The sequence below is a fragment of the Rhipicephalus microplus genome, chromosome 4 (genome assembly GCF_043290135.1).
Source record: "Rhipicephalus microplus isolate Deutch F79 chromosome 4, USDA_Rmic, whole genome shotgun sequence".
Lineage (NCBI taxonomy): Eukaryota > Metazoa > Arthropoda > Arachnida > Ixodida > Ixodidae > Rhipicephalus > Rhipicephalus microplus.
The window spans coordinates 215,247,847-215,274,197 of NC_134703.1; the positions used below are offsets into that span (position 1 = coordinate 215,247,847).

The window sequence follows — 26,351 nt, forward strand, 5'->3', positions numbered from 1 at the left end:
GCAAATAAATAAATAAATTTACTTTTGAGGAGGCCGATATCAACTTAATTGTATTCATTCTGAAAGTTGTGAGGTAAGCGTGACACATAAAAAGCGTCACGTGTAATGTTATTACATGCATGACAAACGTATACTTGTTGTCCCAGTACATATGCTGCTTAAAACTGACTGTCCTTTATTCCGCGATTGCTGGTTGTGTGAAAAATCACATGAAAGTGTGAGTGCGTCGAAGGAGTCTCTCAGTTATTGCATATATATATATATATATATATATATATATATATATATATTGTAGTGGGGAATTCGCTAGGCAACGACTAGTGGGACCATCGCTGAGTGCGAAGCGCGAGCGGGAGCACGAGCTGTAGACGCTGGGCTGCCCGAGCATTTGTTTCCGTACCGGCTGTCTTCCTATTACCTGGCGTCGCTATTAAACCCCCTTACAAAGTGGTGGAAGTGTGCTGGGTACGCAAACCTGGAACTTCGAAGCCGGAAGCTGCCCACTGCATCAGCAATGCCTGATCAGACGACCGAGCAAGGCACCACTCAGCAAAGCACGGCCCAATCTCAACTGGTCATCGTGCCTACTACCCTGCGCCAACGAGATCCGCCCTTCTTCAGCGGCACCGAGGACCAAGATGTGAAGGACTGGTTGCAGCTGTTTGAAAAGGTGAGCGCCGCCAACAAGTGGGACGACCCCTCGAAATTGGAGTATGTCCCATTTTATCTCAAAGACGTCGCCAGCCTGTGGTTCACAAACCACCGTACTGAATTTATCACTTGGGCCGGTTTCAAGACCACCCTCGCCGCTGTGTTTGATCGCCCCGCAGTGCTCAAGCTGCGTGCTGAGCAGCGCCTACGTGGACGTGCAGAAAGGCAGGGCGAAAACTTCACTAGCTATATTGAAGATGTAATCGATTTATGCCGGCGCTTCAACCCTGAGATGACCGAACATGACAAGATCAGGCATATCTTGAAAGGCATAGACGATGATGCCTATCAAATGTTGCTGGCAAAGGGCCCAAGTACCATATCCGAACTTGTGACCTTGTGCCAGAGCTTGGAAGAGATTCGGAAACAACGTGCAGCAGTTCGGAGGTCGACCACTGCAGACGACTCTCTCGCTGCCCTGGCCGTCGGTGGTGACAGCTCCCTGCTGGAGCAGATAAAAGAATATGTACGCGAAGAGGTCGCACGACAGCTTTCGTGTCTCTCGTATCTGCCAACCACCGAAGCACCGACGAACCGCCTAACGCCTACAATCAGACAGGCTATTCAGGAGCAGGTCTCCGAGGCGTTGCCATTACCTACGCCTTCCTCTCCACCAACGCCTGTTGCCGCGCCACTGACTTATGCGGCCGTCGCGGCAATGCCTCCATCTCGTCTGCCAATGTATACGCCACAACCTGTGCGACCGTCCACCGCGCCGTTTTCAGCTACACAGCAACAGGCCGGAAATCCCTGGCGCACTGCTGACAACCGGCCCATATGTTACTTTTGCGGAATTCCAGGTCACGTTGCACGTCTATGTCGTCGGCGCTTCACGGTTAACGCACCAAGATATCCTGACTATTCGTTTCGGCCTCCATACCACGCGCCTCAGGTACCACCTGAAGTTCACAAACGCCATGCGCAAACTGCTTCCGGCGCCCGAACATTCGCTTCTAGACGTTTTACTTCCCGCTCGCTTTCACCTTCAACAAGTCGTCGTTCTGTATCGCCTATGCGTCGACGACCCACCCCCATTGAGACGGAAAACTAACTGCCGCAGCTCCGGAGGCACGAGCTGCGTCATCGTCTAATCGTTTAAGTCCTCGTCTGTCTCCCGCCAATCTTCTCGATGTAATCGTCGAAGGTGTACGAACACTCGCAGTCATCGATACCGGTGCCGCGATATCCATGATTAGTCAAAGACTCTGCCACCCTCTTCGTAAAGTGACGATGCTTTCTCTCGTGGTTTCTCTTAGTACTGCGAGCGCCCAACAAATTGAGCCCGTCGCGGCATGTACGACAAAAGTGGTTATTCGAGACGTTTTGTACATCATTGAATTTCACGTGTTGGCTTCATGTTCCCACGATGTCATCCTAGGATGGGATTCTTTATCACGTCATCACGCCGTCGTGGACTGCGCTCGAAACGAAGTGGAGCTGATACCGTTTCATGATGCGCCTTCTGTTGATGCGGCCGTATCTAGTGTGGCTAACCTTGTCGTCGCGACGGACATAGACCTTCCTCCTTTCAGCGCCCAGTTTGTCCCTGCCCGCTGTGCTTCACTTTATGACGCTACCGTCCTATTCACGCCATCAGACATCTTCGGTAGCCGCCACCACACATCGCTGCCATTCGCCGTTCTTGAGCTTTGTCAAGACATTACCGGGATATTTATTTCCAATCCCAACTCGTGCCCCCTCAGTTTGCGCCGCAACGAGACGCTCGGGCACATTCAGCTTATCGATGAAGGTACTATCGTGCCTGCCGATTTCTTCGACACCAAGCCGAATATGGAGCTGAACGCGTTGGTTCCTCACTTTGCCTCGAACAGCGTGTCTACCGATGCATTTCTCCGTTCTATTGACAGCCATCTCGCCCCGCCTCAACGAGAGCAGCTTGTTACCCTGCTGCACGAATTCAAGCGTTCGTTTGACTTTCCCCAAGCGGTGCTAGGAAGAACGAACACCGTTGTGCACACAATTGACACAGGAAAGAGTACTCCTTTGCGCCAGCGCCCTTATCGTGTGTCACCAGCGGAGCGTCGGGTAATAGCAGAACAAGTAGACGACATGCTACAGCGTGGAGTCATCAAGCCTTCTTGTAGTCCTTGGTCTTCCCCAGTTGTACTCGTCAAAAAAAAAAGGATGGTTCAATTTGGTTCTGCGTAGACTACAGGCGCCTAAACAACATTACGAGGAAAGATGTTTACCCTCTTCCCCTCATAGACGACGCTCTCGATTGTCTCCAAGGTGCCGAATTCTTTTCCTCGCTTGACCTTCGCTCGGGTTATTGGCAGGTCCCAATGGCTGAGTCCGATCGTCCAAAAACGGCGTTTTCCACACCGGATGGCTTCTATGAATTTACCGTGATGCCATTCGGACTCTGCAATGCGCCTGCCACATTCGAGCGAATGATGGACAGCATTTTACGCGGTCTCAAATGGAACATTTGCTTGTGCTATCTTGATGACGTAGTGGTTTTTTCACCCGATTTCACTTCGCATCTCACTCGTCTGCGTAAGATTCTACAGTGCCTTACAAATGCCAGGCTTCAGCTTAACCTGAAGAAGTGTCACTTCGGGGCTAAAAAACTCACCATACTTGGTCATGTCGTCTCGAAAGCCGGCATTCTTCCTGACCCTGACAAGCTTTGTGCTGTTGCCGAATTTCCTAAGCCGACTACTGTTAAAGAACTACGGAGCTCTGTGGGCCTGTGCTACTATTTTCGTCGCTTTGTCCGGAACTTTGCCTCCATCATCGCTCCACTCACCAAACTCCTTGCTGGCCCTGCAGATCTTTCGAATTGGACAGCAGCCTGTGACGAATCCTTCGCAACACTGCGCCAACTCCTTACCTCACCACCCGTACTGCGCCATTACGACCCTACTGCGCCAACCGAAGTACACACGGATGCAAGTGGCGTCGGCCTTGGTGCAGTACTCGCGCAACGCAAGCCAGGTTTTACGGAGTATGTGGTCGCCTATGCCAGCCGCGCCCTCACTAAAGCAGAAGCCAACTATTCTGTCACGGAAAAAGAGTGCCTCGCGATTGTGTGGGCGTTAAACAAGTTTCGCCCCTATTTGTACGGCCAAACTTTTGATGTGGTAACTGACCATCACGCACTCTGTTGGCTGGCTTCGCTGAAAGATCCTTCCGGCGGCCTCGGACGTTGGGCACTACGCCTCCAGGAATTTGACATACGCGTCGTCTACCGATCGGGGTGAAAGCACTCTGACGCAGATGCGCTTTCGCGATCACCCGTGAAATCTGATGATACGGATATATCAGCCCTGGACCTTCCCCTCTCTGCCGTCAGCGTCACAGACATGCCATCCGAACAGCGGTAGGACCCTTGGATCGCCTCGCTCTTGAATATGCTGTCTGACGCATCAACTTCCGGTTACCCGCGTGCACTTCGCCGCCAAGCAACGCATTTCGCCATACGGGATGGCCTGTTATACCGTCGCAACTATCAAGTGGCGGGTCGTAAATGGCTGCTAGTCATACCCAGCCATATGTGGTCTGATATCTGCAAATATTTCCATGCTGAACCGCAACACGCACACGCCGGTGTGCTAAAGACGTATGAGCGGATCCGCCAACGTTACTACTGGCGGGGTATGTACACGTTTGTACGCAAACACATTCGCTCATGTTCCCAGTGTCAGCAGCGCAAGACATTCCCTCATTCACCCGGTCAACTGCAGCCTTTGCCATGTCCTGCACGCCCATTTGACCGTGTTGGGATTGACCTATACGGCCCGCTACCGTGCTCTGTTGGTGGTAATCGATGGGTGATTGTGGCTGCTGACCATCTGACAAGGTACGCCGAAACAGCAGCGCTACCTTCGGCTGGCGCTCGTGACGTTGCAACCTTCATCTTGCACCGATTTGTTCTTCGTCATGGTGCACCACGGGAGCTCCTGAGTGACAGAGGACGTGTATTTTTGTCCGAAGTTCTGCAGCAGCTCCTACAATCATGCCGTACGGTACACCGCACATCAACAGCCTACCACCCTCAGACGAACGGCCTAACGGAACGTTTCAACAGAACCCTCGGAGACATGCTCGCTATGTATATTGATTCCGACCACTCCAACTGGGACGTTGTTCTTCCTTTCGTGACGTACGCCTACAATACGGCGATTCATTCAACAACAGGCTTTTCCCAATTTTTTCTTTTATATGGTCGTGACCCATGCAACACACTCGACACAATTCTGCCATACAATCCTGATGCCTCCGAGTTTAGCCCAGTTTATGAAATGGCCGAACATGCCGAAGAGTGTCGTCAACTTGCATGGTCCTTCACAGCCGATAACCAAGCCCTCCAAAAAGATCGCCACGACCATGATCTTGTTCAGAATACCTTCCCCGTCGGTTCTCTCGTGTGGCTCCGACTGCCTTTCCACTCTCCTGGACTGACTCCCAAGTTTGCACCGAAGTATACGGGCCCTTACCGCGTCATACAGCACCCTTCTTCTGTCACCTATGTGATTGAACCACTCAAGCCGTCCACGGGCAAGCGCCGCCTTGGTCGTGAGACGGTCCACGTCAGTCGCCTCAAGTCCTGTTACGACCCTCCTGTTCTCTCATCACCTTGAGTCGCTAGGATGGCTCGTCTTCGTCGCCGGGGCATTGTAGGGGGGAATTAGCAAGGCAACGACTAGTGGGACCATCGCTGAGTGCGAAGCGCGAGCGGGAGCACGAGCTGTAGACGCTGGACTGCCCGAGCATTTGTTTCCGTACCGGCTGTCTGCCTATTACCTGGCGTCGCTATTAAACCCCCTTACAATATATATATATATATATATATATATATATATATATATATATATATATATATATATATATATATATATATATATATATATATATATATATATATATATTAAAATGGGGCGTTTTAGAGTGGCACTCTTTTATAAAACAGGAGAGTGGTTACGACACGTCAAGTGGTAATGGGGGAACCAGTCTGAGTACCCAGCCAACCAAACGTCGTCTTCTTCACCGACTGAGTTATACCCCCTGCCTTTCTGAGTAGCACTGAGCGTTCGAAAGAAAAGCTTTCGAACGCTGAAATTGGTCGAACTCTCAGGTGCCTTCTAGTGGGTCTGCCCAAAAAGAAGTCCGTGCTTGGCCGTTACTGTCGCCATTGTGTATTCTCGCTGTGTGCCGGCTAATAAACTGCCTAACACATTGGTGGAGAGTGCTACGATCCGCTTCGATGCCCTTGGAACTACGATCACGTACCGTGCCATCTACCTTGTCCCACGACACCTCGCAGCGAACCCCTCCTCTCGTGTCGCCCGTTTGTCCCGGTACCCCCAGGATCCGCGATCCACCCATCTTCACTGGCGCCGATGACACTGACGTGGAGGACTGGCTTGCCATTTACGAGCGCGGGAGCGTCCCCAACAAATGGGACGAGAAAGGCAAGTTGACAAACTTGGTGTTCTATCTTGCGGGCGTTGCAAGTTTGTGGTGCAACAACCTCGTGTACGATTTGGCAACCTGGTCCAATTTTAAGACCGACGTTTTTGGCTGCCCTGCCATTCGTAAGCTGCAAGCCGAGCAGCGCTTACGTGAACGTGCTCAGCAGGCCGGTGAATCATTCACCAGTTACATTGAAGATATCCTGGACTTGTGCGACATATCGAACGACAACATGTCCGAATCAGAAAAGATCCGGAACGTCATGAAAGGCATTGACAATGATGCCTTCACGAAGCTGCTTGCCAAAAACCCAGGCACAGTGGCTGAGATCATCACGCTGTGGCAGAGCTATGAGGAGCTCTGCCAGCAGCGTTCGGTGACCCGTCGCACCACACCACGAAATGCAGGGTTTGCTGGCTTGGAGGCGAGCTGTGATCAGGTGGCGCTGCTGGCAGACCTTAAGTCCTTCATACGTGAGGAAATGTCGCGGCAGTTCTCTCTTCTACCCTTTGCCCATCCACAGAGTGCTCAACCATCGGCCACTACTACTCTTCCGCCCATCCGCCGAGCCATTGAGCAGGAAATAGCGGAGGTCATGCTTGCGTACCACCCACAACAGCTTGCGGCCGCTGCGGCCCCACGTTACGCCCAAGTGGTCGCCAGGCTATCTCCAGTCGTTCAAGCACCCGCCCCTTTGACTTACGCCGAAGCTGCCGCACGACCTCCGTCCTTTGCAGTGGGTATGGCAACTACGTATGTTGACGTGAACTCTCAGACTCAGTTCCAGGAGCCAACCCTGCAGCCTTTCCAGCCACCGTTCTGTTCATCGACTCTTGCGTCATTGACAAGACCTACCCCCGCGAACCGATGGCGCACACCCGACAATTAGCCCATCTGCTTATCCTGCGGTTACGCCGGCTGCGTAGCACGTTATTGCACTCGCGTACAGACGCCCCATATCTTATCGCCTGCTGCTGGCCAGATCAGCCGTACCTATCACGACGAAACGCCATCTATTCCACCGCCGTCTCGCCTCGCTGCATCTTCTCGAAGGTCGCCGTTTCCACGACGTCGTTCCGTGTCCCCCATGCGGCCAAGTTCAGCTGCTGACGAGCGGAAAAACTAGTCGTTGCAGTCACCGAGGCAAGGGCTGCGACGCTATCACATTGTGAATGCCCTCAGAGCCGCCCATCTAATGTAAGTGACGTGCTTATGGACGGTGTTCATGCATCTACTCCTAATGACACTGGAGCTGCAGTATCAGTTATGGACGAAAACCTTTGCCGCTTGCTTCAAAAAGTGACGTCGCTAATTTATGAGTTGTGCCTTCGTAAAGCTAGTTCGCATCGTATCCGCCCTACAGCAGGGTGCACAGCTCGAGTTGTCGTTCAGGACTTTCTGTAGGTCGCCAAATTCATCATCAATCCTGCATGCTCTCATAACGTCATCCCGAGATGGAATTTTCTCTCCCGCAACGACGCCGTCATTCATTGTGCCACTGCCGATGTTGAACTCTCACCTTTTTCGCATTTGACGCCAGAAGACAGTCCCTCGAAACTGAGCAAGATTCTCGTGAAAGACGATACCATGGTGCCTGCAAGCTCGACGATGGGCGTATCGGTCTACTGCGCTGGTCTCTCCGACACAATTACACTCGTTTCGCCATCCGACCGTGCTTGCAGAAGAAAAAGGTTGCTAGTACCTTTCGCGACCGTGAAACTCACCCAGAGCAACACCGCTATTTTTGTGAACAACCCACTCCCGTACACTGTTACCTTGGACGAGGGGAATGTCTCGGCAGAGCGGAACCAGTTGATGACGCACAAGTCCAGGACGTACCCGATGACTCTCGTTGTCCCGATTCACGTACTATCAGTGCTGTTTACACTTCTGATCCATCATCTGCTGATGTGTATGGCCCCTACATTGATGACAATTTTACGTGGGTACAGCGTTCCCGGCTTCTGGACCTGTTGCAAGAATATCATTCTCCTTTCGATGTTGGGCGAAGTTTTCTCGGTCGCGCGTCCCCTGTTAAGCATCGTATCGACAATGGTGCCCATCCGCCATTACGGCAACGTGCATACCATGTGTCGCCTGCTGAAAGTCGGGAAATTAACGGACAGGTTGATGGTATATTCCGACGCGACGTTATTCGGCCCTCGGACAGTCCATGGGCGTCTTCTGTTGTTCTTGTTGCGAAGATAGATGGTTATGTGCGGCTCTAAGGGGACTACAGACGGCTCAATAAGATCGCTCGCAAGGATGTTTACCCACTGCCGCGCATCGATGACGCAATTGACAGCCTTCACGGATCCAAATTTTTTCTTCTCTCGACCTGCGCTCGGGGTACTGGCAAGTATCTATGGCTGATGACGCTCGTCCGAAGACTGCGTTCATCACACCCGACGGCTTGTACAAATTCAACGTCATGCCATTTGGTCCATGTAATGCACTTGCGACTTTTGAGCGCACGATGGACACTGTTCTGCGCAACTTAATGGCACACGTCCTTGTGTTACCTCGATGACGTTGTTGTCTTTACTCCAGGTTTCTCCACGCATCTCCAACGTCTGAAAGAAGTTTTCGCACGTGTGAGTAATGCTGCCTTGCAACTAAATCTGGAGAAGTGCCACTTTGCAGCATGGAAACTCACCATCCTAGGGTACGTCATGTAATGGCATTCTTCCTGACCCAGCCAAACTTCGGGCCGTGGCCGAATTCCCAAAACCTGCGTCCGTCAACTTAAACTGCGTAGTTTCCTGTACCTGTGCTCATACTTCCGACGCTTCATACGAAACTTTTGCACGATCACATCGCCCCTGACGAAGCTCCTTGGAAATAACGGACCCCTTAATTCATGGTCGTTCGAGTGCTACGACGCTTTCGCCAAGCTCCATCATTTCTTGAAGTCTCCTCCAATTCTACGCGACTACGACCCTACGGCCCCAACGGAGGTGCACAAGGACCCCAGCGGTGTAGGCCTCAGCGCTGTCCTGGCGCAGCGCAAACCCGGATTCCCTGAATATGCAGTAGCATATGCAAGCTGTACGCTCACGAGAGCCGAGACAAACTAAACCATCACGGAGAAAGAGTGCCTGGCGATCGTCTGCGCCCTTACAAAGTTTCGACCTTATTTGTATTATCACCCATTCGATGTCATCACCCACCATCATGCACTACGCTGGCTTTCATCATTGAAGGATCGCTTAGGCCGTCTCGCCCGTTGGGCTCTTCGCTTCCAGACTACGACATCCGCGTGCTGCACCGCAACGGACCCAAGCATGCTTACGCCAGCACCCTCTCTCGCTCTCCTCTGCCTGAAGATGACGTGCTCTGCTCAGTATCCTCGGTTGCTGTTTCTGCCATTGATGTTGACATCATTGCTACCGAACAGCGAAAGGATAATTGAATCGTCCGACTGATCGACTTGCTTTCTGATCCGTCCGCAACGCCATCCACGCGTGCCTTGCGTCGTCGAGCTCACCATTTCGCCATTCGTGACGGCATCCTACACCAACGCGATTACGACGCTGATGGCTGGCAGTGGTTACTCGTGATACCCCCAGTCTGCGGTCGGATATATGTGAATCCTTTCATTCTGATTCATAATGCGCGCACTCTTGGGTATTCAAAACCTACCATCACAATCGACAACGCTTCTTCTGGCGCGGGATGTACCGCTACGTGCAGCAGTTTGTTCGCTTCTGCTTCGCTTGCCAACGCCGCAAACCATCAGCACACATGTCGCCAGCCAGTCTGCAACCGTTACCTTGCCCTGAGCGTTCGTTTGGGCGCATAGGTATCGATTTGTATGGACTATTTCTTCTGACGTCGGCTGGTAACCACTTGGTCATCGTCGCTGTAGATTATTTAACGCGATACGCTGAAACCGCCGCTGTCCCTGCGGCTACTGCGCGTGATGTTGCGTCGTTCCTACTGCATCGATTCATACTGCGCGACGGTCCACCCCAGGAGCTTCTCAGCGATCGAGGCCGTGTCTTCTTGTCAAAAGTCGTCGAAGCCATTCTCACGGAGTGCCATTCTGTCCACCGCAAAACTACTGTTTACCATCCGCAGACGAATGATCTTACCAAACGCTTTAACCGCACTCTCGCCGACATGCTTTCGATGTACGTCACCGCCAACCGCACGAATTGGTATACTTTACTGCCCTTCGTCACCTACGCCTACAACACCGCCCCTCAGAGCACAACCGGGTTTTCACGTGTCTTCTTGCTGTACGGCAGGCACCCGTCACACACCATCGACACGAAACACCCGTACACGCCAGATCCATCTGAGTGTGCACCTATTTCTGAGACAGGCAGGCTTGCTGAAGAGTGTCGCGAGCTTGACAAGACATTTACGACGCATGAGCAAGGGCGGCAGAAGAGTATTCGTGATGGCTCCGCCACTTCTGAGCCCACGTTCTTTCCTGGTTCTTTTGTATAGCTCTCAATCCCGACCTCTGTAGCTAGCCTTTCTTCCAAACTACTCCCGAAATACGAAGGCCCCTACCGTGTAATCGAGCGCACATCTTCGGTCAACTATCTAATTGAACCAACTGGACAATCTTCGGACATGCGCCGTCGTGGGCGCAACATAGTCAACGTGGAGCGCCTGAAGGCTTACTATGACCCGTTCATGTGGACAAGCTCTAGGTCGCCAGGTGGCTCCCTCTTCGACATGGAGGTATTTGTAGAGAAGCTTCCGAACAATGAAATTGCTCGTACTCTCAGGTGCCTTCCAGTCGGTCTACCTAAAAAGGACGCTGCTCACGCTGAGAGTGCGTGCTTGGCCGTTACTGTCACCAGTGCGTATGCTCGCTGTGTGCCGGCTAACAAACGCCCTACCAATATATATAGATATATATAGATATAAGGGAAAGAAGTGTATACCTAAGGGCTCGTTCTTCCGCGTTCTGACACAATATTATTGAGATATAACAGACAGTAATGGCAAGGAAGGTACAGGAGAAGTTATTAGAACCAATGGAATGTAAATAAGAAGAAAGAAAAGTGGGTGAAAAAATAACCAGCCGTGAGCAGGAATCGAACTTACGGCCTTCGAATAACGCGTTCGATGCTCTAACCACTGAGCTACCACAGCGGCCTTCCCTTCATCCACTTTTTTGGGTTTATATGTGAATTTAAAAGTAGGAGTGTCAGTCAGCGCCATCTATAAGCTAAGCGACGAGTGTGAAACACTCCTTTATGCGCACGTTTGGCGTCACATAGCAAGTGAACTTATTACGAGCGGGCAGCTGATTAATTGTCCCTCGTATACAACCTAATGACACCAAGTCTGCCACTACGACACCCTCGTTTAATGAGTTCGATTCCTGCTCACGGCTGGTTATTTTTCCACCCACTTCTCTTTCTTCTTATTTACATTCCATTGGTCCTAATACCTTCCCCTGTACATTTCTTGGTATTATTGTCTGTTAGATCTCAATATTATATATATATATATATATATATATATATATATATATATATATATATATATATATATATATATATATATATATATATACAGAAGTTTTTCCAATGGGTCAAACATGCTTGGGAAGAGAAGAAACACAACTTAGCGGTTGTCTTAATTTTATTACCAGCGGTTTCGACCGGTGGACCGGTCTTCGTCAGGGTTTGCGTGCATAGTATCGCAGTTGCACGGTATATGAGCAGCGAATTGAGATAACCACTTGCATTGCGTGTTGAAAGAAAAAAAATTGGCAGATCCCACGTACAATGAGAATCGATGATATACCAAGCATGAATGAGAAATTTTGATATGTCACTCTAAAATCAGCACAACGTTACGAGGGTGAGTTTAATGATGGTGTACATGACTTCCGTCTCATGAGTGTCATGTTTGGATGTGTCGTTTACCTTAGTCATCTATTCACGTCACGTGATACAAAATTTAGTATATGTGGAGCTAGCGAAACGACGGTGAGCACGCTATAAGGGTGGTATGTTGTCATGTTCTTACATAACACGCGTGTCAGAATTATTGTGTTTGCGCTAGTCATATATTTCGTCATCCATTGACGTGAGGTAACACCAAATTTAGTATACGTGGAGCTAGCAAAACGGCTGCGAGCGCATCATGAAGGGTTCAATATCCTCCAATGTAGCGTTGACACGCGCACACGCTGGGCACAGCGACGCTGCGTAAGCAAAACGCGAGCACTCTATAGTCTGACGCCAGACGCAACCAGCATCCGGCAGTGCGGCCCGACGCAAAATGCGACATGCTGGATTTCACGTGTTACGCAGACAACACTGCGTGTCCCTCTTTTCGTGACAGAGGGACGCGACGCTATGCGAACCCGCTGCATCGACAGGGTGGTGCAAGAGGGTACGGGAGAGAGCGACAAATTCGTCGTGTTTTACAGGGGTGACATATGCTGTGCCGAACAGTTTCTTCTTAGTCTCATTCGCTGGAGCAAACCAAAAAGCACCAAGAAAAGAAAGAAAAAAAAGAAAAAAGAAAACAGGGAGTAGGAGGAGAAAGAAGGGGATAGGCGACTTTGGCGACGCGTCTTAGAAGGTCACGGAGGGACATTGTGGGTGAGCTTAGGTGGCAGGCAATTACCTGTAGCAAGACGAGGGACTTGGAGAGTGCCTGATTCGGCCCCTTCTGTGGTCAGTTAGAAAATGAAAAAGAGAAACACGTGCTTCGTTTTCACTGAAACTGTACTGACACATTCCAGTGGGGGGGTGAGGGGGGCAGATTTCAGGGCAAAGATGGTGAAAGCACAAAGTGCGGTTTGGAAAGTAAAGCCGACATCTAGGGCGGGAAGGCACTCGTTGTCAATATGACTGCGTGCGTGTTTACAGCCCTTTTGTACCACTCCCTGAAGCGTGTGTGGTTGAAACCAGCTGATGCTGGTTAGGCTCTCCCACTTAAAGATAATAAGACAAACATAGGTTCAACAGAAAGGCAAAGAAATCATAAAGAAAGGTTAACAGTGAAAATGAAACTAATAATAACAAGCACAATGAAACGGGTGATATTGTTCGAGAGATATGTGCACAAATCTGGAAACTCAGGGAAATACAGAGAGACAAGAAATGACACAAAATTAAAATAGTAATTACGGTTATATTATTAAAAAAATAAAGAAATAAAATCATGCAACAAAGGTACATATACGAATAGTACATGGCAAACAAAATTTTTTTTCGGTTGGTTCATTCGCCCGATAACTGCTGGGTACCTAAGTTGAGCATATCGAGGAATAAAAATATTAGTAATATTATTTTTGAAAATAACAGTTACGGCTAAAAATTTTAAAAAGTTAGAATTTAAAAATAATAAGAACAATTAAAAAGATTTGAAAATTAAAACAAAGAAATCTACGACAGGCTCGACTCCTGTCTCATTTTACCGCTGCACGACCTAAGGAACAGTAGGTTGCCGATGCTTTCATTGATACCGTTCGTTAGTGTTTGGAGTTTGTGGATGAAGTATGACTCCCTTTGTTCCCGTTCACGAATCCTGCGGAAGCCTGTTTGGAGTAGAGTGACTCGTTTTTTCTCAAATAAGTGCCTTGGTAAGTTCAGATGCTTGGAAAAAGGCAGCTTTGGCAGACTGCGTGCATGGGCTCTGTGGTTATTGAACCGTAGTCTGAATGCTGTACCAGTCTGACTGATATACTGCTTGCCACAGACATCGCAATGCAGCATATATATTGTCACAATGCAAAAACAGCAGCAGTCGAATCCAGGAAGCTCACTTTAATTGTACCAGAACACTGGCAAACTGATCGAAACAGAACCTCGTCTTCTCTCGCTGCGCGGGTTCTTCGTTGTTCTCTTGGTGCTGCATATTCAATGTGGCATTTGCCCCCCTCCAGAGAGCAGCGTCCCGATGCCCTTCTACAAAAGACGGTGTAGTAGATGTATGGTGTAAATCAGTCCGAAAAGTAGGGCTTCATTCGCACAACGTGCACGATTTCTGGTTTTTGCTAGCGAGTTGTCGAGGGGCTGTCAGGAACGACCACGTAATTAACGTCGCTCAGGCGTTGTAAAACTGTGTAGGGGCCAAAATACTTCTTCAGCAATTTTTCGGAGAGTCCCCGGCGGCGGATAGGACTTCATACCCAGACTTTGTCGCCGGCCCGATAGACGACATGTCGGTGTTGCAGATTATAACGTTGGGCGTCATAATTTTGCTGCTGGGTGATTCGGACGCGCGCAAGCTGCCTCGCTTCTTCTGCTCGTTGGCTAAAAGATGCAGCGTCCAAATCGATGTCATTGCAGTCGTGCAGTGACATGGCGTCAAGCATCGTCGTCACTTCACGGCCATGAAGGAGACTGAACGGCGTTCTTCGAGTAGTTTCTTGCTGCGCTGTATTATAGGCGAACGTGATGTATGGTAGAATGTCGTCCCAGTTCTTGTGATCCACGTCAACGTACATACTCAACATGTCGGCAATAGTCTTGTTGAGGCGTTCTGTTAAGCCGTTGGTTTGTGGATGATAGGAAGTGGTTTTCCGATGGGCTGTTCCACTGAGCTCAAGCACTGTCTTCAGGAGCGTGGTCGTGAAAGCGGCACCTCGATCCGTTATTATGATTGTTGGAGCACCGTGCCTCAGGACGATATTTTCAACAAATAATCGTGCGGTTTCAACGGCGGTGCCACTTGACAAAGCCTTTGTTTCCGCATAGCGCGTAAGATAATCAGTGGCGACTATTACCCACTTGTTGCCAGCATGGGGAGACGAACATGGTCCAAGGAGGTCCATTCCAATTTGGGCAAAAGGTACCGTGGGCACTTGAATTGGTTGTAATAGTCCAGCTGGTTTTAACGGTGGCGATTTTCGTCGTTGGCAATCGAGGCACGTGCGCACGTAATGCTTCACAATAGCTGGAAGTCTTGGCCAGTAGTATTTCTGTTGGATTCTGGCCAATGTGCGTGTGTATCCGAGATGACCAGACGTTGGCTCATCGTGGCAAGCACAAAGTATCTCCTCACGAAGTGGCGCCGGAACGACAAGTAGGTGGGTGCTTCCTCTGGGAGAAAAGTTCTTCTTATAGAGAACACCACTACGTAAGCAGAATGACGGCAGGCTCCTTGCAAATTTTCTAGGGACGGTTGTTGTCCGGCCATTCAAAAATTCAATAAGAGGAAGCAATTGACTGTTTTCTTTCTGCTTGCACGAAATCGTAGTGGTGTCAACGACTCCTACAAACGCCATTCTGTCATTTTCTGTGTCATCGTCGCGCTTTATCGGTGACCTTGATAAGCAATCGGCGTCGGCGTGCTGCCGTCCGGACGTATACACGACCGTCATATCAAACTCTTGAAGGCGTAAGATCCACCTTGTGAGCCGACCAGACGGGTCTTTCAAGTTGGTCAGCCAGCAGAGGGAATGATGGTCGCTGACTACGTGGAAGGAACGACCATAGAGGTACGGACAAAACTTCATAACCGCCCATACGACAGCAAGACACTCTTTTTCCGTTGTGGAGTAGTTGGACTCGGCGCGGGAAAGCGTCCTACTAGCATATGCGATCACACGCTCGGCTGAGTCTTGCCACTGGACGAGTACAGCGCCTAAACTGACGTTGCTGGCATCTGTATGGACCATGGTAGGAGCATCCTCATCAAAGTGAGCAAGCACAGGCGGAGTCCGCAGGCGTTGTCGGAGATCGTCAAATGCCACTTGTTGATCGTCGCCCCATGTGAACGAAACGTCTTCTATTGTAAGTCGTGTTAACGGCGAGGCTATGTGGGAGAAATTGGCAATAAACCTTCGGTAGTACGCGCATAGACCAAAGAAACGCCTGACTGATTTCTTGTATTTTGGTACTGGAAATTTTCTGACGGCCGCAATCTTATTGGAATCAGGTCGAACACCTTCATGGCTCACCACATGGCCTAAAAATTGAAGCTCCTTGAAACCGAAATGACACTTCTCGGGTTTCAGTGTCAGGCCGGCAGACCTTATTGCCCTGAATACCGATAGCAGCCTGCTAAGGTGTTCTTCAAATGTTTTTGAAAAAACAATGACGTCGTCCAGATAGACCAAACATGTCTGCCACTTAAGGCCTGACAGAAATGGTATCCATTAGTGTCTGAAATGTTGCGGGGGCTGAGTACAATCCAAATGGCAAGACATTAAATTCATAAAGCCCGTCAGGCGTTACAAAAGCCGTTTTTTTCTCTATCTCGCTCGTCGACCTCAATTTGCCAATACCCACTTTTGAGGTCCATTGACGAAAAGTAGCGTACATACCTCAGCCTGTCGAGTGAATCATCGATGCGCGGTAATGGGTATACGTCTTTCTTTGTCACACAGTTCAGCTTGAGGTAGTCGACACAAAATCGCAAGCTTACGTCTTTCTTTTTAACCAGCACTACCGGCGATGCCCAAGGACTTCTTGGCGGCTGGATGACGTCATCATCGAGCATTTTCTTCACTTGTTCCTGGATTGCTTCACGCTCTTTCGGTGCTACGCGGTATGGGTTCTGTCGTATTGGCCTTGCCGTCTCCTCCGTTATTATCCGATGCTTCGTCAGTGGCATTTGACTGACCCTCGAGGTCGATGAAATACAGTCTTTCAACTGGTGAAGAAGATCTACTAGACGCTGTCTCTGCGCTGGTGACAAATCCGAGCTTACGTCGATAGGTGGTGGGGCTGACGTGGCTTGCAGCTCGTCCTGTTGTACTACACAGCACTCGTGGATTTCGGTGATCTCGTCGAAGTAGGCAACTGTAGTGCCTTGTGTAATGTGTCGTCGCTCGTTGGTAAAATTCGTCAACAGAACCTCTGCTTCACCGCACACAACATTGACGATACTTCTGGCAATTGCAACACCGCGAGAGAGTATGAGCGTCAATACTTGTTCAGCGATTCCTTCTCCAGTATCCTGCTCGCTGCACGTGACTGAAACAAGGCGGCACGATAACGGAGGTACGGTCACATCGTCAATGACTCGTAGGGATTTTCGGTGTAGCGCTGCGCTTTGATCCGCTGAAAAGGTCAGTACACCGTCCGGAATATTGATGATGGCACCATATTCACGCAAGAAATCCATCCCTAAGATTGCCTGTTTGCAACACTCAGAAAGGAGAACAAAAGTTGCGACGAAAGATGCATCCCCTATCTTCATTCTTGCGGTGCACTTTCCGGTAGGTGTGAGTAGCTGCCCTCCAGCTCCTCTAATCTGCGGTCCTGTCCATTCCATTCTAACCTTCCTGAGCGTGTCTGCCAGACTCTCCCTCATTATCGAGAAGTCGGCGCCAGTGTCGACCAATGCCATGACGTCATGTCCGTCAATCGTAATTGCAACTTCGGCAGTAACAACCCCATCTTTCGTCGATTCATTGAAAATGTGTCTCTTTTCGCTCGGCAGTAATGGGGGATTTTCAGCACTTCGACGATTCGCAACCTTCCCCCCTGAGGTCGCTGCTTTTAGCTTCCCCGGCGTCGACTAGGACATCTCCCTCTTGGCATGTCAGTGGTGCTCCGTCCAGAGGATGGAGAATAACGCCCAGGAGAGGGTGAGCGTGACCGAAACCCTGAAGGAACATCCCGCGGGGTCATGACACTCGTGTCGACGTCAAGTGTTCCGTTGAAATGGCGCCGAGGAACCGTAGAAGGAAACCCTTGGTACCCTGCAGCGCGATACGGGCAATACCGAACGAAGTGGCCTGCTTCTCCACAGTGAAAGCACAGGGGCCTATGATCAGGGGTACGCCAGATGTCAGTTTTGCGAAGTGGTGGCCGCCTCGGCATCGTAGTTTCTGTGTAGTACCAAGGCGCTATCGGCGGATGTTGCTGGTGGCACTGATGTGGTGTCGGCACGTTCACTGGCTGTCGGCGGACTACGTCTGCATAGCTTGCCCTGGGAGTGCTCGTGTTCGGCTCAGGAAGCGAGAGCGCTTGCCTGATCTCCTGGCGTACAACTTCCGTTACTGGGGCGATCGCGCAGTCATTCGGTTTGGCGACGAGTTTCTTGACCTCTTCTTGTACGATTTCTCGTATTAGTTGGCGCAAAGAACCTTCGTCGGGTGTTGTTGCTGTGGTAGTGGCCGCCACGCTGATCGGTGCACTGTGGGTTGGGCGGTCATACTGGCGATAACGTAGATGCAGTGCGCGTTTGATAGATGTCGCCTCCTTGGAGAGTTCATCCACACTTGTAGGCGTGTTTCGTACGAGACCAGCGAACAGCTGCTCCTTAACGCCCCGCATGAGGTGGCTAACCTTTTTGGCTTCGGGCATATTGGGATCTGCTCGACGAAATAGCCGCGCCATGTCCTCAACAAACATCGTAACGGATTAATTTGGTTTCTGAATCCGTGACTCGAGGAGACGCTGTGCGATTTCTCGTCTTTCAGTGCTCACGAACGTGTCGAGGAACTTCTGCCGGAACTCGTCCCAAGACGACCACACGCGATTTGTGAACCATGTTCGGGCTCTGTCTTGAAGCGGAAAATAAACGTAGCCCAATTTCTGTGTGGTGTTCCAACCGCTAACATTCGCTGTGTGCTCGAATTCCTCGAGCCAGTCATGTGCATCCTCATATGCGTTTCCGTGGAAGTCAACCGGAAGTCGAGGGTTCAAAACAGCCACCTGTGTCGTGCTCGGGCTGGACATGTTGGGGCCAGTGCTTCCAGACGCCGTCATGCTTTCTGGCACAGTCACGCTTTCCGGCAATGGACCAAACTCCGGGCTGAGGCCTAACAGGCGCCGGCTGCTGCGGTGAACGGGGGTGTCGATGCGCAGAAGTCTTTCTTGACCAGATGCGGGGCTGTTGTCAGGCGTCCCGAACATGTACCCAGCACCTCCACCAGTGTCAGAATGCAAAAACAGCAGCAGTCGAATCCAGGAAGCTCACTTTAATTGTACCAGAACACTGGCAAACTGCTTGCTTGCTTGTTCCTTTCTTTTGTGGCTCTCACCCACTAAGGGGGATTGGCCAAGAAGCCGGTGGTTATTGCAAGTAAATACCTATAGATTTTCTAGATTAGGGGAATATGAATACTGTGTTTTGACTGTGAAATTAATTTGGCGCAATGTTAAAAAAAGAAAAAAAGAAAAAAGGGGGGGGGAATAATAGAATTTGTTAAATATCTGTGGTGGAATCGTTATATGAAATTCTCCTGAAAGTAGAATCATTGCAGTGTATCAGCTAAATAGTAAGTGGTAGTGTGACTAGTAAAATTCGAGAGCTGATGGCTGACTCAGCAAGGTAATCTTCTTGTGTTATATATGAAATCGCAGAGAGCCCCGCAGATGCTCCTGTTGCTATGTCCCAATGAAATGGCCCCAAAAGACAAAATATTGGGAGTAGTAAGTGATATTCCTAATTTTCTGAATAAAATTTCGAAGCAGTTTTTTCTTTGATTTTTGAATCGGTGACATGTGATAAGAAAATGGTCGATATGTTCAGGTTCGTTACAGCTTGAGCACAGAGGGGATGGCACCAGACCAGACCTGTTTAAGTAGAAATTAAGAGGTGGTACACGGCAACGTAAATTTGTTACCAAGACTTCCAATTTACGCGTGGGACACCATTTATTATTCCATGTGAAGTGCAGGTGCGAGAAATCTGGATTCGGTATCATGGTTTTTGATGAGTCTTCAAGAAGGGAAAGTTTTCTAAACCTCGCTGCTGTTACATAAGCTGTAGGAGGCATGATTGGCACAATCGGAAGATCAAGAGATGTTCGCGCAAGTTTGTCAGCCATCTCGTTTATAAATATACTACGATGGCCTGGCACCCATATCATTCGCACTAGACGGATGTTTGCTGGGATTAATGATTTAAAAGTCTCTAGTACTGCTGATGTCAACGACGATGATAAGAATGAACACACAGAATACGAGTCAGTCACTATCACAGCTGTCGAATGAGTCACAGGAAGTTTACGAATAGCTAGTATAACGGCCGTTAATTCCGCTTCAAATATTGGTGCATAATCTGGGAGGCGTAATGAAAATGACCAGAATAATGAGAGAGAAAAAATACCCACACCTGCCTTCTCGCCACTCATAGATGCATCCGTTGCAATTACTGTATTAGTACCTAATTGAGACAGGTGTTGTTCTAATAAACCAATCAAATATTTAGAGGGCAAGTGTTTAGCGTTCATGGGAAAGATATCGTCAAATTCTATTTGCACTTGGCCTGGCAAACTGATGTTGTTGTTGTTGTTGTTGCCCCTTCGCACTGGCACATACCCACTATGGGGGATTGGCCATGAAATCTAGAAGTATCCTATATGAGATATATTAAAAGGTTTATCCTTAATGAAAAAACTAATGATGTAATAGAAAATAATAATTAACTAAAAAGGAATATTAAACTAAACAAATAATTGAAGATTGAATCAAGAAGAGAAAAGGTGAGGTAATACTACAGTGGAAGACAGAAATTTTGAGTAGACCAGACAATCGAGCTTATCTCACCCGGTCACAATCAAATGAATATGCAAATTTCATTCAAAATTAGACAAGTGTCTTCAGAAATATATTTAAGCAGGCATTATTATGACATGCGCTTTGATTCTCGAATGAAATTGCATACAGCATCGAATACGCTCCTGTGGCAATGTCCCAAGCTAAAGGCACCGAAACTTAGAACATTATCTGCAGTTAAATTTAAACCTACTGCTTGAAACGGAACAATTAAAAGTCTTTTCCTAATTAATGAATAGTTTTTACATGTTATAAAGTAATGCTCTATTGTTTCCGTTTCTTCACAGAATGGACACAGGGGGGATATCGCCAGACCAGCTCTGTGCAAGTAAAAGTTTAATGGAGGGACACGACATCGAAATTTGGTTAAAATAACTTCTAACTTTTTAGATTGACTCCACTGAGGTTTCCAGGGGTATGTTAGGTGCTGATAGTCCGGCAAACTGATCGGAAGATAACCTCGTCTTCTTCTCCCGCTGCGCGTGTTCTTCGTTGTTCTCTTGGTGCTGCATATTCAATGTGGCAATATTACGTTCTGGCTTTCAGAATTCAGCCTGTCCTTTGTTTTGAAAATGAAGTCTGAGGACGAAGCCTCGGCAGCAGAGGTTGCAGTCATGTGTTTGGAGACTTGGCAGCATTGTTTCCCTCATGGCTTACAACCCCATTCACTGCTTTAAGACTCTGTCACCTTAGCTCTAACTAGGATGTCTTTTATGTTCATTTCGCAGTGGTAGACCACTCGTGGCGACTCCGTGAAAATTGAGGATAGACGTGCACTATGCTGTATATTGTTAAAATATTTTGAAAGCATATTGTTGAGGTGCGTAGTGTGGACAAGTATGTGATGACAAGGTTAGTTTGGTTTTTTGAATGGTGTGGTTTTGAGCCCGTCAAATTTTCATTCCTCTCTAAACTACGTGCCTGGCAAGCTAACATTGTCATCACATACTCGTCTTCGACGTGTACAAGCCTTCGAAATCGACAAAATGAAAGAAAATTGTGTGAGTGTGGCTTCCATAGCTTTGTGGCTAAAGAAAATAAGTATCTAGAATCTTCACTTTGACGTTGGCGAGTGCAGATAGTTGCAATTTATGATGACGCGTGCATGAGGCGTGCTGTATTTTAACATGATATGTTCCAGGTTTTATCGGTCTACTGTCACTGTATAAAAAGCATAAGTGATCGCAATCGCAAATAAAAGATTAGACGCAAGTTAGCACCGCTTTTGCGTGCGTCTCTCATTTGTCGCCTGATCGTGGTGCGCTATACTCTTATGAATGGTGAAAGCTTAAAGCGCGAGCTGTTTAACAATGCACCTTTCACCGACAATACCCTTTCACGGGGACCTTCGACGCCAAAACTTTTGTCTGTCTGCCTGTATGTACATTCGTCTGTTTGTCCACTCCTAATTGTTCCGGGTAGTGTAAGCTGCACGAGCCGATATCCCAAACGGCCAACCCCATCCGTAGCGTCCACCAATATAATATGGCTAAAGATTCAGCGTTCATACTTGTGCGATTGTCCACTAAAAATCAATTATTGTGCATATCTGAGGCACCGAAACAAACCTTTATATTCTGTATGTGTGCTTTTTCCTAAAAAATGCATACACAAGTACTTCTAATGACCGTAGCGTTTATCACGCCGCCCTGACCATGCAATGCTTGCACGAAATGGCGAGTGTTTCGACCGCTTTGCTAAGACGAAACGGTGTTGGCACCTACCGATCGCGTTACGTTCTACTCTTCATCACCTCCCAGATGGCGCGCACGCCCGTCTCAAAGTCACGCACTTAGTTTTTCGAGAAGACTGCCAGATAGCGCTCTTGTCTAACGTGTGACGAGACTTGATGCGCTCGTTCACCACCGCTGCACGCTCGAGGAACACTACCGCAGCGCCTCCAGAAAACCATTCACCATTTTTTTTTTTGTGCAGAACATCAAATAAATGTTTTGTTCCCTTTCCCCACATACAAGACTATCGTCTTTCATCGACATTTGCAGATTAAAATGCAGATATAAGGTCATTTTTTATTTTTGCTCGACTCGGTAAACTATTAGTTTATGTTTTACCTCACATCAAATAACACTGGTATTATTGATTTATTATGTCCTGATTGATTGATTGATATTTGGGGTTTAACGTCCCGAAACCACCATACGATTAGGAGAGACGCCGTAGTGGAGGGCTCCGGAAATTTCTACCAACTGGAGTTCTTTAACGTGAACTCGAATCTGAGCACACATGCCTACAACATTTCCATCCCCATCAGAAATGCAGCCGCCGCAGCCGGTATTCGAACCTACAACCTGCGGGTCAGCAGCTAATTACTTTAGCCACTAGACCACTGCGGCGTGGCAATTTCTTCTAAATATACGGCTTATTTAGTTTTTCTTTTCAAAAAAAGAAAAAGCACGTGGAACGTGCCAATTACGAACTAGAGGTGCGCTCCTGCATCGCTACTTGAGAGCTTCCAAGCGTTCAAAAGACGATACTGCGTTTGTGTGTCACCGCAGTAAAGAGGACTTCACGCTGTATGAGGCAGCAATGTGTGTTTATGCGCGGTAGTGAAATAGAGTCAGGACCTCTAAAACCATCGAACGCAGCCATGTACCATCAAAGAACAGTGGGAAGCGCTGAAGTAGAGGCGCGTGTCTATTGTGTATTTGACATTAATCACGCGCTTTTGTTTGTTTTTCTCATAAAAAACAACCAGACATGTAACCCAAACAGTAAAATACTAGTTACAGGATAACTCAATTACTTTATTTGTATCTGGGGCTTTACGTAACAAAATCACCATATGATTATGAGAGACGCCGTGGTGGAGGGCTCCAGGAATGGGGACCATCCGATGTTCTGAAGCGTGCGCTGACTTTGCAAAGCAGACAGGCTCTACCATTTCACCTCCGCAGGGTCATTTGAGGTGACGTACAACATAGAATACTTACTTTGAAAATTCAAGCTAGAGTAGGCATTTTGCAAATAAAATATAATGAATAATTTAGGTTAGGTCATTGAAAAATACAGCTTGTGAAGACACCCGACTACCACTGATATAGGCACCCGACAGTGAACCACAGGGCGCAACGAAGCTTTTTGGGCCGCCTAAGCATTGTTGGTACCAACCACCAGGGATACTAAGAAAATCGAACACTCGCTGAACACAGTGACACGCTAAAATGTCAGTGCCCTTTTTGGCACGTTTGCAAAGAACGCTTCGTGGGCGCTTTCATAATTAGTCGTGACCGCTTGCTCACAAATAAAAATTAACATGATATGCTCGTGCAAGTTTGGTTTTGCTGCGTCTACTCGCTAGGCTACGCATTGGAAGACTCGGTTTTGCTGCGCCAACCCGCTAGACTGTGTGTTTTGGTGCTACCATCAGATCTCGTAAACTGCATTTCCGGGTGCCTATAAAACAGGTGAAAGTTTCCTAGAGCACATGTATCTTTTTTTTAATATTGGTCCAAATTATCCGGGGCAGCCGGTTTACCAGAAGGTGCCTTATTTGTAATAACGAATATGTGGTGGTCTCTGAGGTAGGGTTTAATGGTTGCAATCGTTTTTTTCTTTCATTTTACAGCGTAGCAGGTATGCCACTTTTTTTCTGATCACGATGTAGGCAACAACAATCATCATCATGCCACTCACTTCGCCAGCATCGGTCCATGAACAATACCGCTTCACAAATTTTTACGATGGGATTGGGGAGAGATTTGGTACAGAGATGAGAAGAACAAGAGTGAGAAAAAGAAGAGAGATACAGAGAGAGAAATAGACAAGGAGATAGAAAAATTGCAAAAACGAGGCACCAAAAAAGAAACGGACAAAAAGAAAAAGCAGGAGAAGGGAAAAATTGGAAAGAAACTTTAAAGAGAACTTGAGGAAGCGAATACAGAGAAATGACAATAGAAAGCAGAAGAGCTTCAACGAAAAATGATTAAATGGAAAGAAATCAAACACTCAATCTAACCCTAATGGTATCTTGCCTATTCTTTTAATCTACAATGATTCAACGTGAACATTTCGTGCATAAATACATCGGCAGAAGAATCGGCAGAAAGTTCTAGAGCAGAGTAAGGGAAAGTCCAGGAAGTTGTCATGTTAACAATTGACAAAATCTCTGGGCGTCTCCCGAATTCGTGTTTGCTTATACCGATTACCATAATAAGTGGGAGATAAACAGACCAAGGAACAGTTTTGTCCTTTAACGGGTGTTGCAATGTCTACGCATCAAACAGTGTTTAACTAGGAATGTGCAAGTGTATATAATGAGCGCTTCTTATTTTAAATTTCCAGAAGGTAACAGCATCGTGTTTTTTTATTGGGGAGTGTTACATTGAAAGTTCTCTTTTTACTCGTACTAACAAAAACAATGAATAGAAGAGCAAAATGTTTTTTTTGCATTGTCAAACCACTCTATTTTGTTTCTCTACCCCTTATTACAAATTTATTGTGATCAGGCCTAAAAGCATAGGCCTGTGAATTCACTCAGGTTCACTCAACAAATATAAGCTGTGCTTTAGACTCACTCGGACAAAAACTCATTAACTTTTTCGTGAGCTGAACTCGCTGGGGCTCTCAAGAAAATCGTCTCGCTTGGACTCAAGTTCACTGAAATTATATTCATCGGGACTAACTCAGACTCACTCACGGCTCGATCTCAGTTTGTGAGTCCAAGTGGGTCATCTCATGAGTTCGCCTACCTATGTTTAAAGATACACTTGAATGAATGTTCAAATCATCTTAATTTCTGTATTTTCAGTGTCGTATGAAGTCGGTACTTACCTAAATGGACATCATGCACACTCATGAAGGGCTTTCTAATACTCCCTCGATATTGCGTACAAAGTTTTAATTCGTGCCTCTCGTTACAACGCAGCTACGTTTTCCGAGAGGAAGCTCGGCCTTCCACAAAAGAGGCTGCCTCGCTGTTTCTGATCAAAAAGGTGGAGCGTCAAGATGCTGCACTGTTCACCTGCCACGCCTCGAACTCGTACGGCACTGATAACCTCAACATAAAGCTCATCGTGCAAGGTGAGCGACCCAGGGTGAAGGAGAGCGTCAGCCAAGGAGCTGGACGCTATAAAACAACACATAACTAAAGAGAAGTGAATTTCAAGAAAAATGGTTGTCGGGTTTCTTACTAAAGGGTAAAAGAAAGGAGACGGAAACAGTGCATGACACTGCTTCGTATCGCATAAGACAGCTTACCAAATTATTACTTGCTACATTCATTCATTTTAAGTACATCAATCACTTTACCATGCACACAAATTATTCTCTCTTCGAAATGTAATTAAATGCACCCCTTGTTACTTCTAGGTGCAGAAATTATAAATTTTAACAAGCCAACAATATTTATCTTTCCTTTCGTATGTGCAAAATATCTTTCAGGTATGAGCGCATGTAAAAATCTAACTAATAACTAAGACTTCCGCTGTCATCAGGAAACATTGTTATTGTAAGATGCCATCAGGGGTAGAATACCACCACCACCACCTTGCCCACATTCATCTCCGAAGCATTGTTGGGTACAGTGGACGGAGTTGTAACAACGAACTCAGACGAATGCTGGCTCGCAACTAAAGAGTTTCATTTGAAGAACACATCATCCTGAAAGCAATAAAAAATACCAACAGCAATATTACAAAAATATAAAAGCAAACGTGCCGTTAGGTGATACAATTTTTAACGTTCTTTACTGAATTTGAACACTTATGCGCAGTGCTGATTCGTTCAATTTTTCGTGTTTTGTTG

The 26,351-nt window shown here is 47.7% G+C and overlaps 1 protein-coding gene across 9 annotated transcripts in view; it reads left to right on the forward strand.

Moving 5' to 3' along the window:
* Positions 1 to 26,351, forward strand: part of LOC119172975 (cell adhesion molecule Dscam1-like) — a 2,235,730-nt gene that overhangs the window by 829,943 nt on the left and 1,379,436 nt on the right. For all 9 annotated transcript variants that reach the window (XM_075891768.1, XM_075891770.1, XM_075891774.1 and 6 more), the window contains one exon: positions 25,474 to 25,628. In XM_075891768.1, the coding sequence (XP_075747883.1) occupies positions 25,474 to 25,628 (155 nt within the window). The remainder of the gene's footprint in view (positions 1 to 25,473; positions 25,629 to 26,351) is intronic.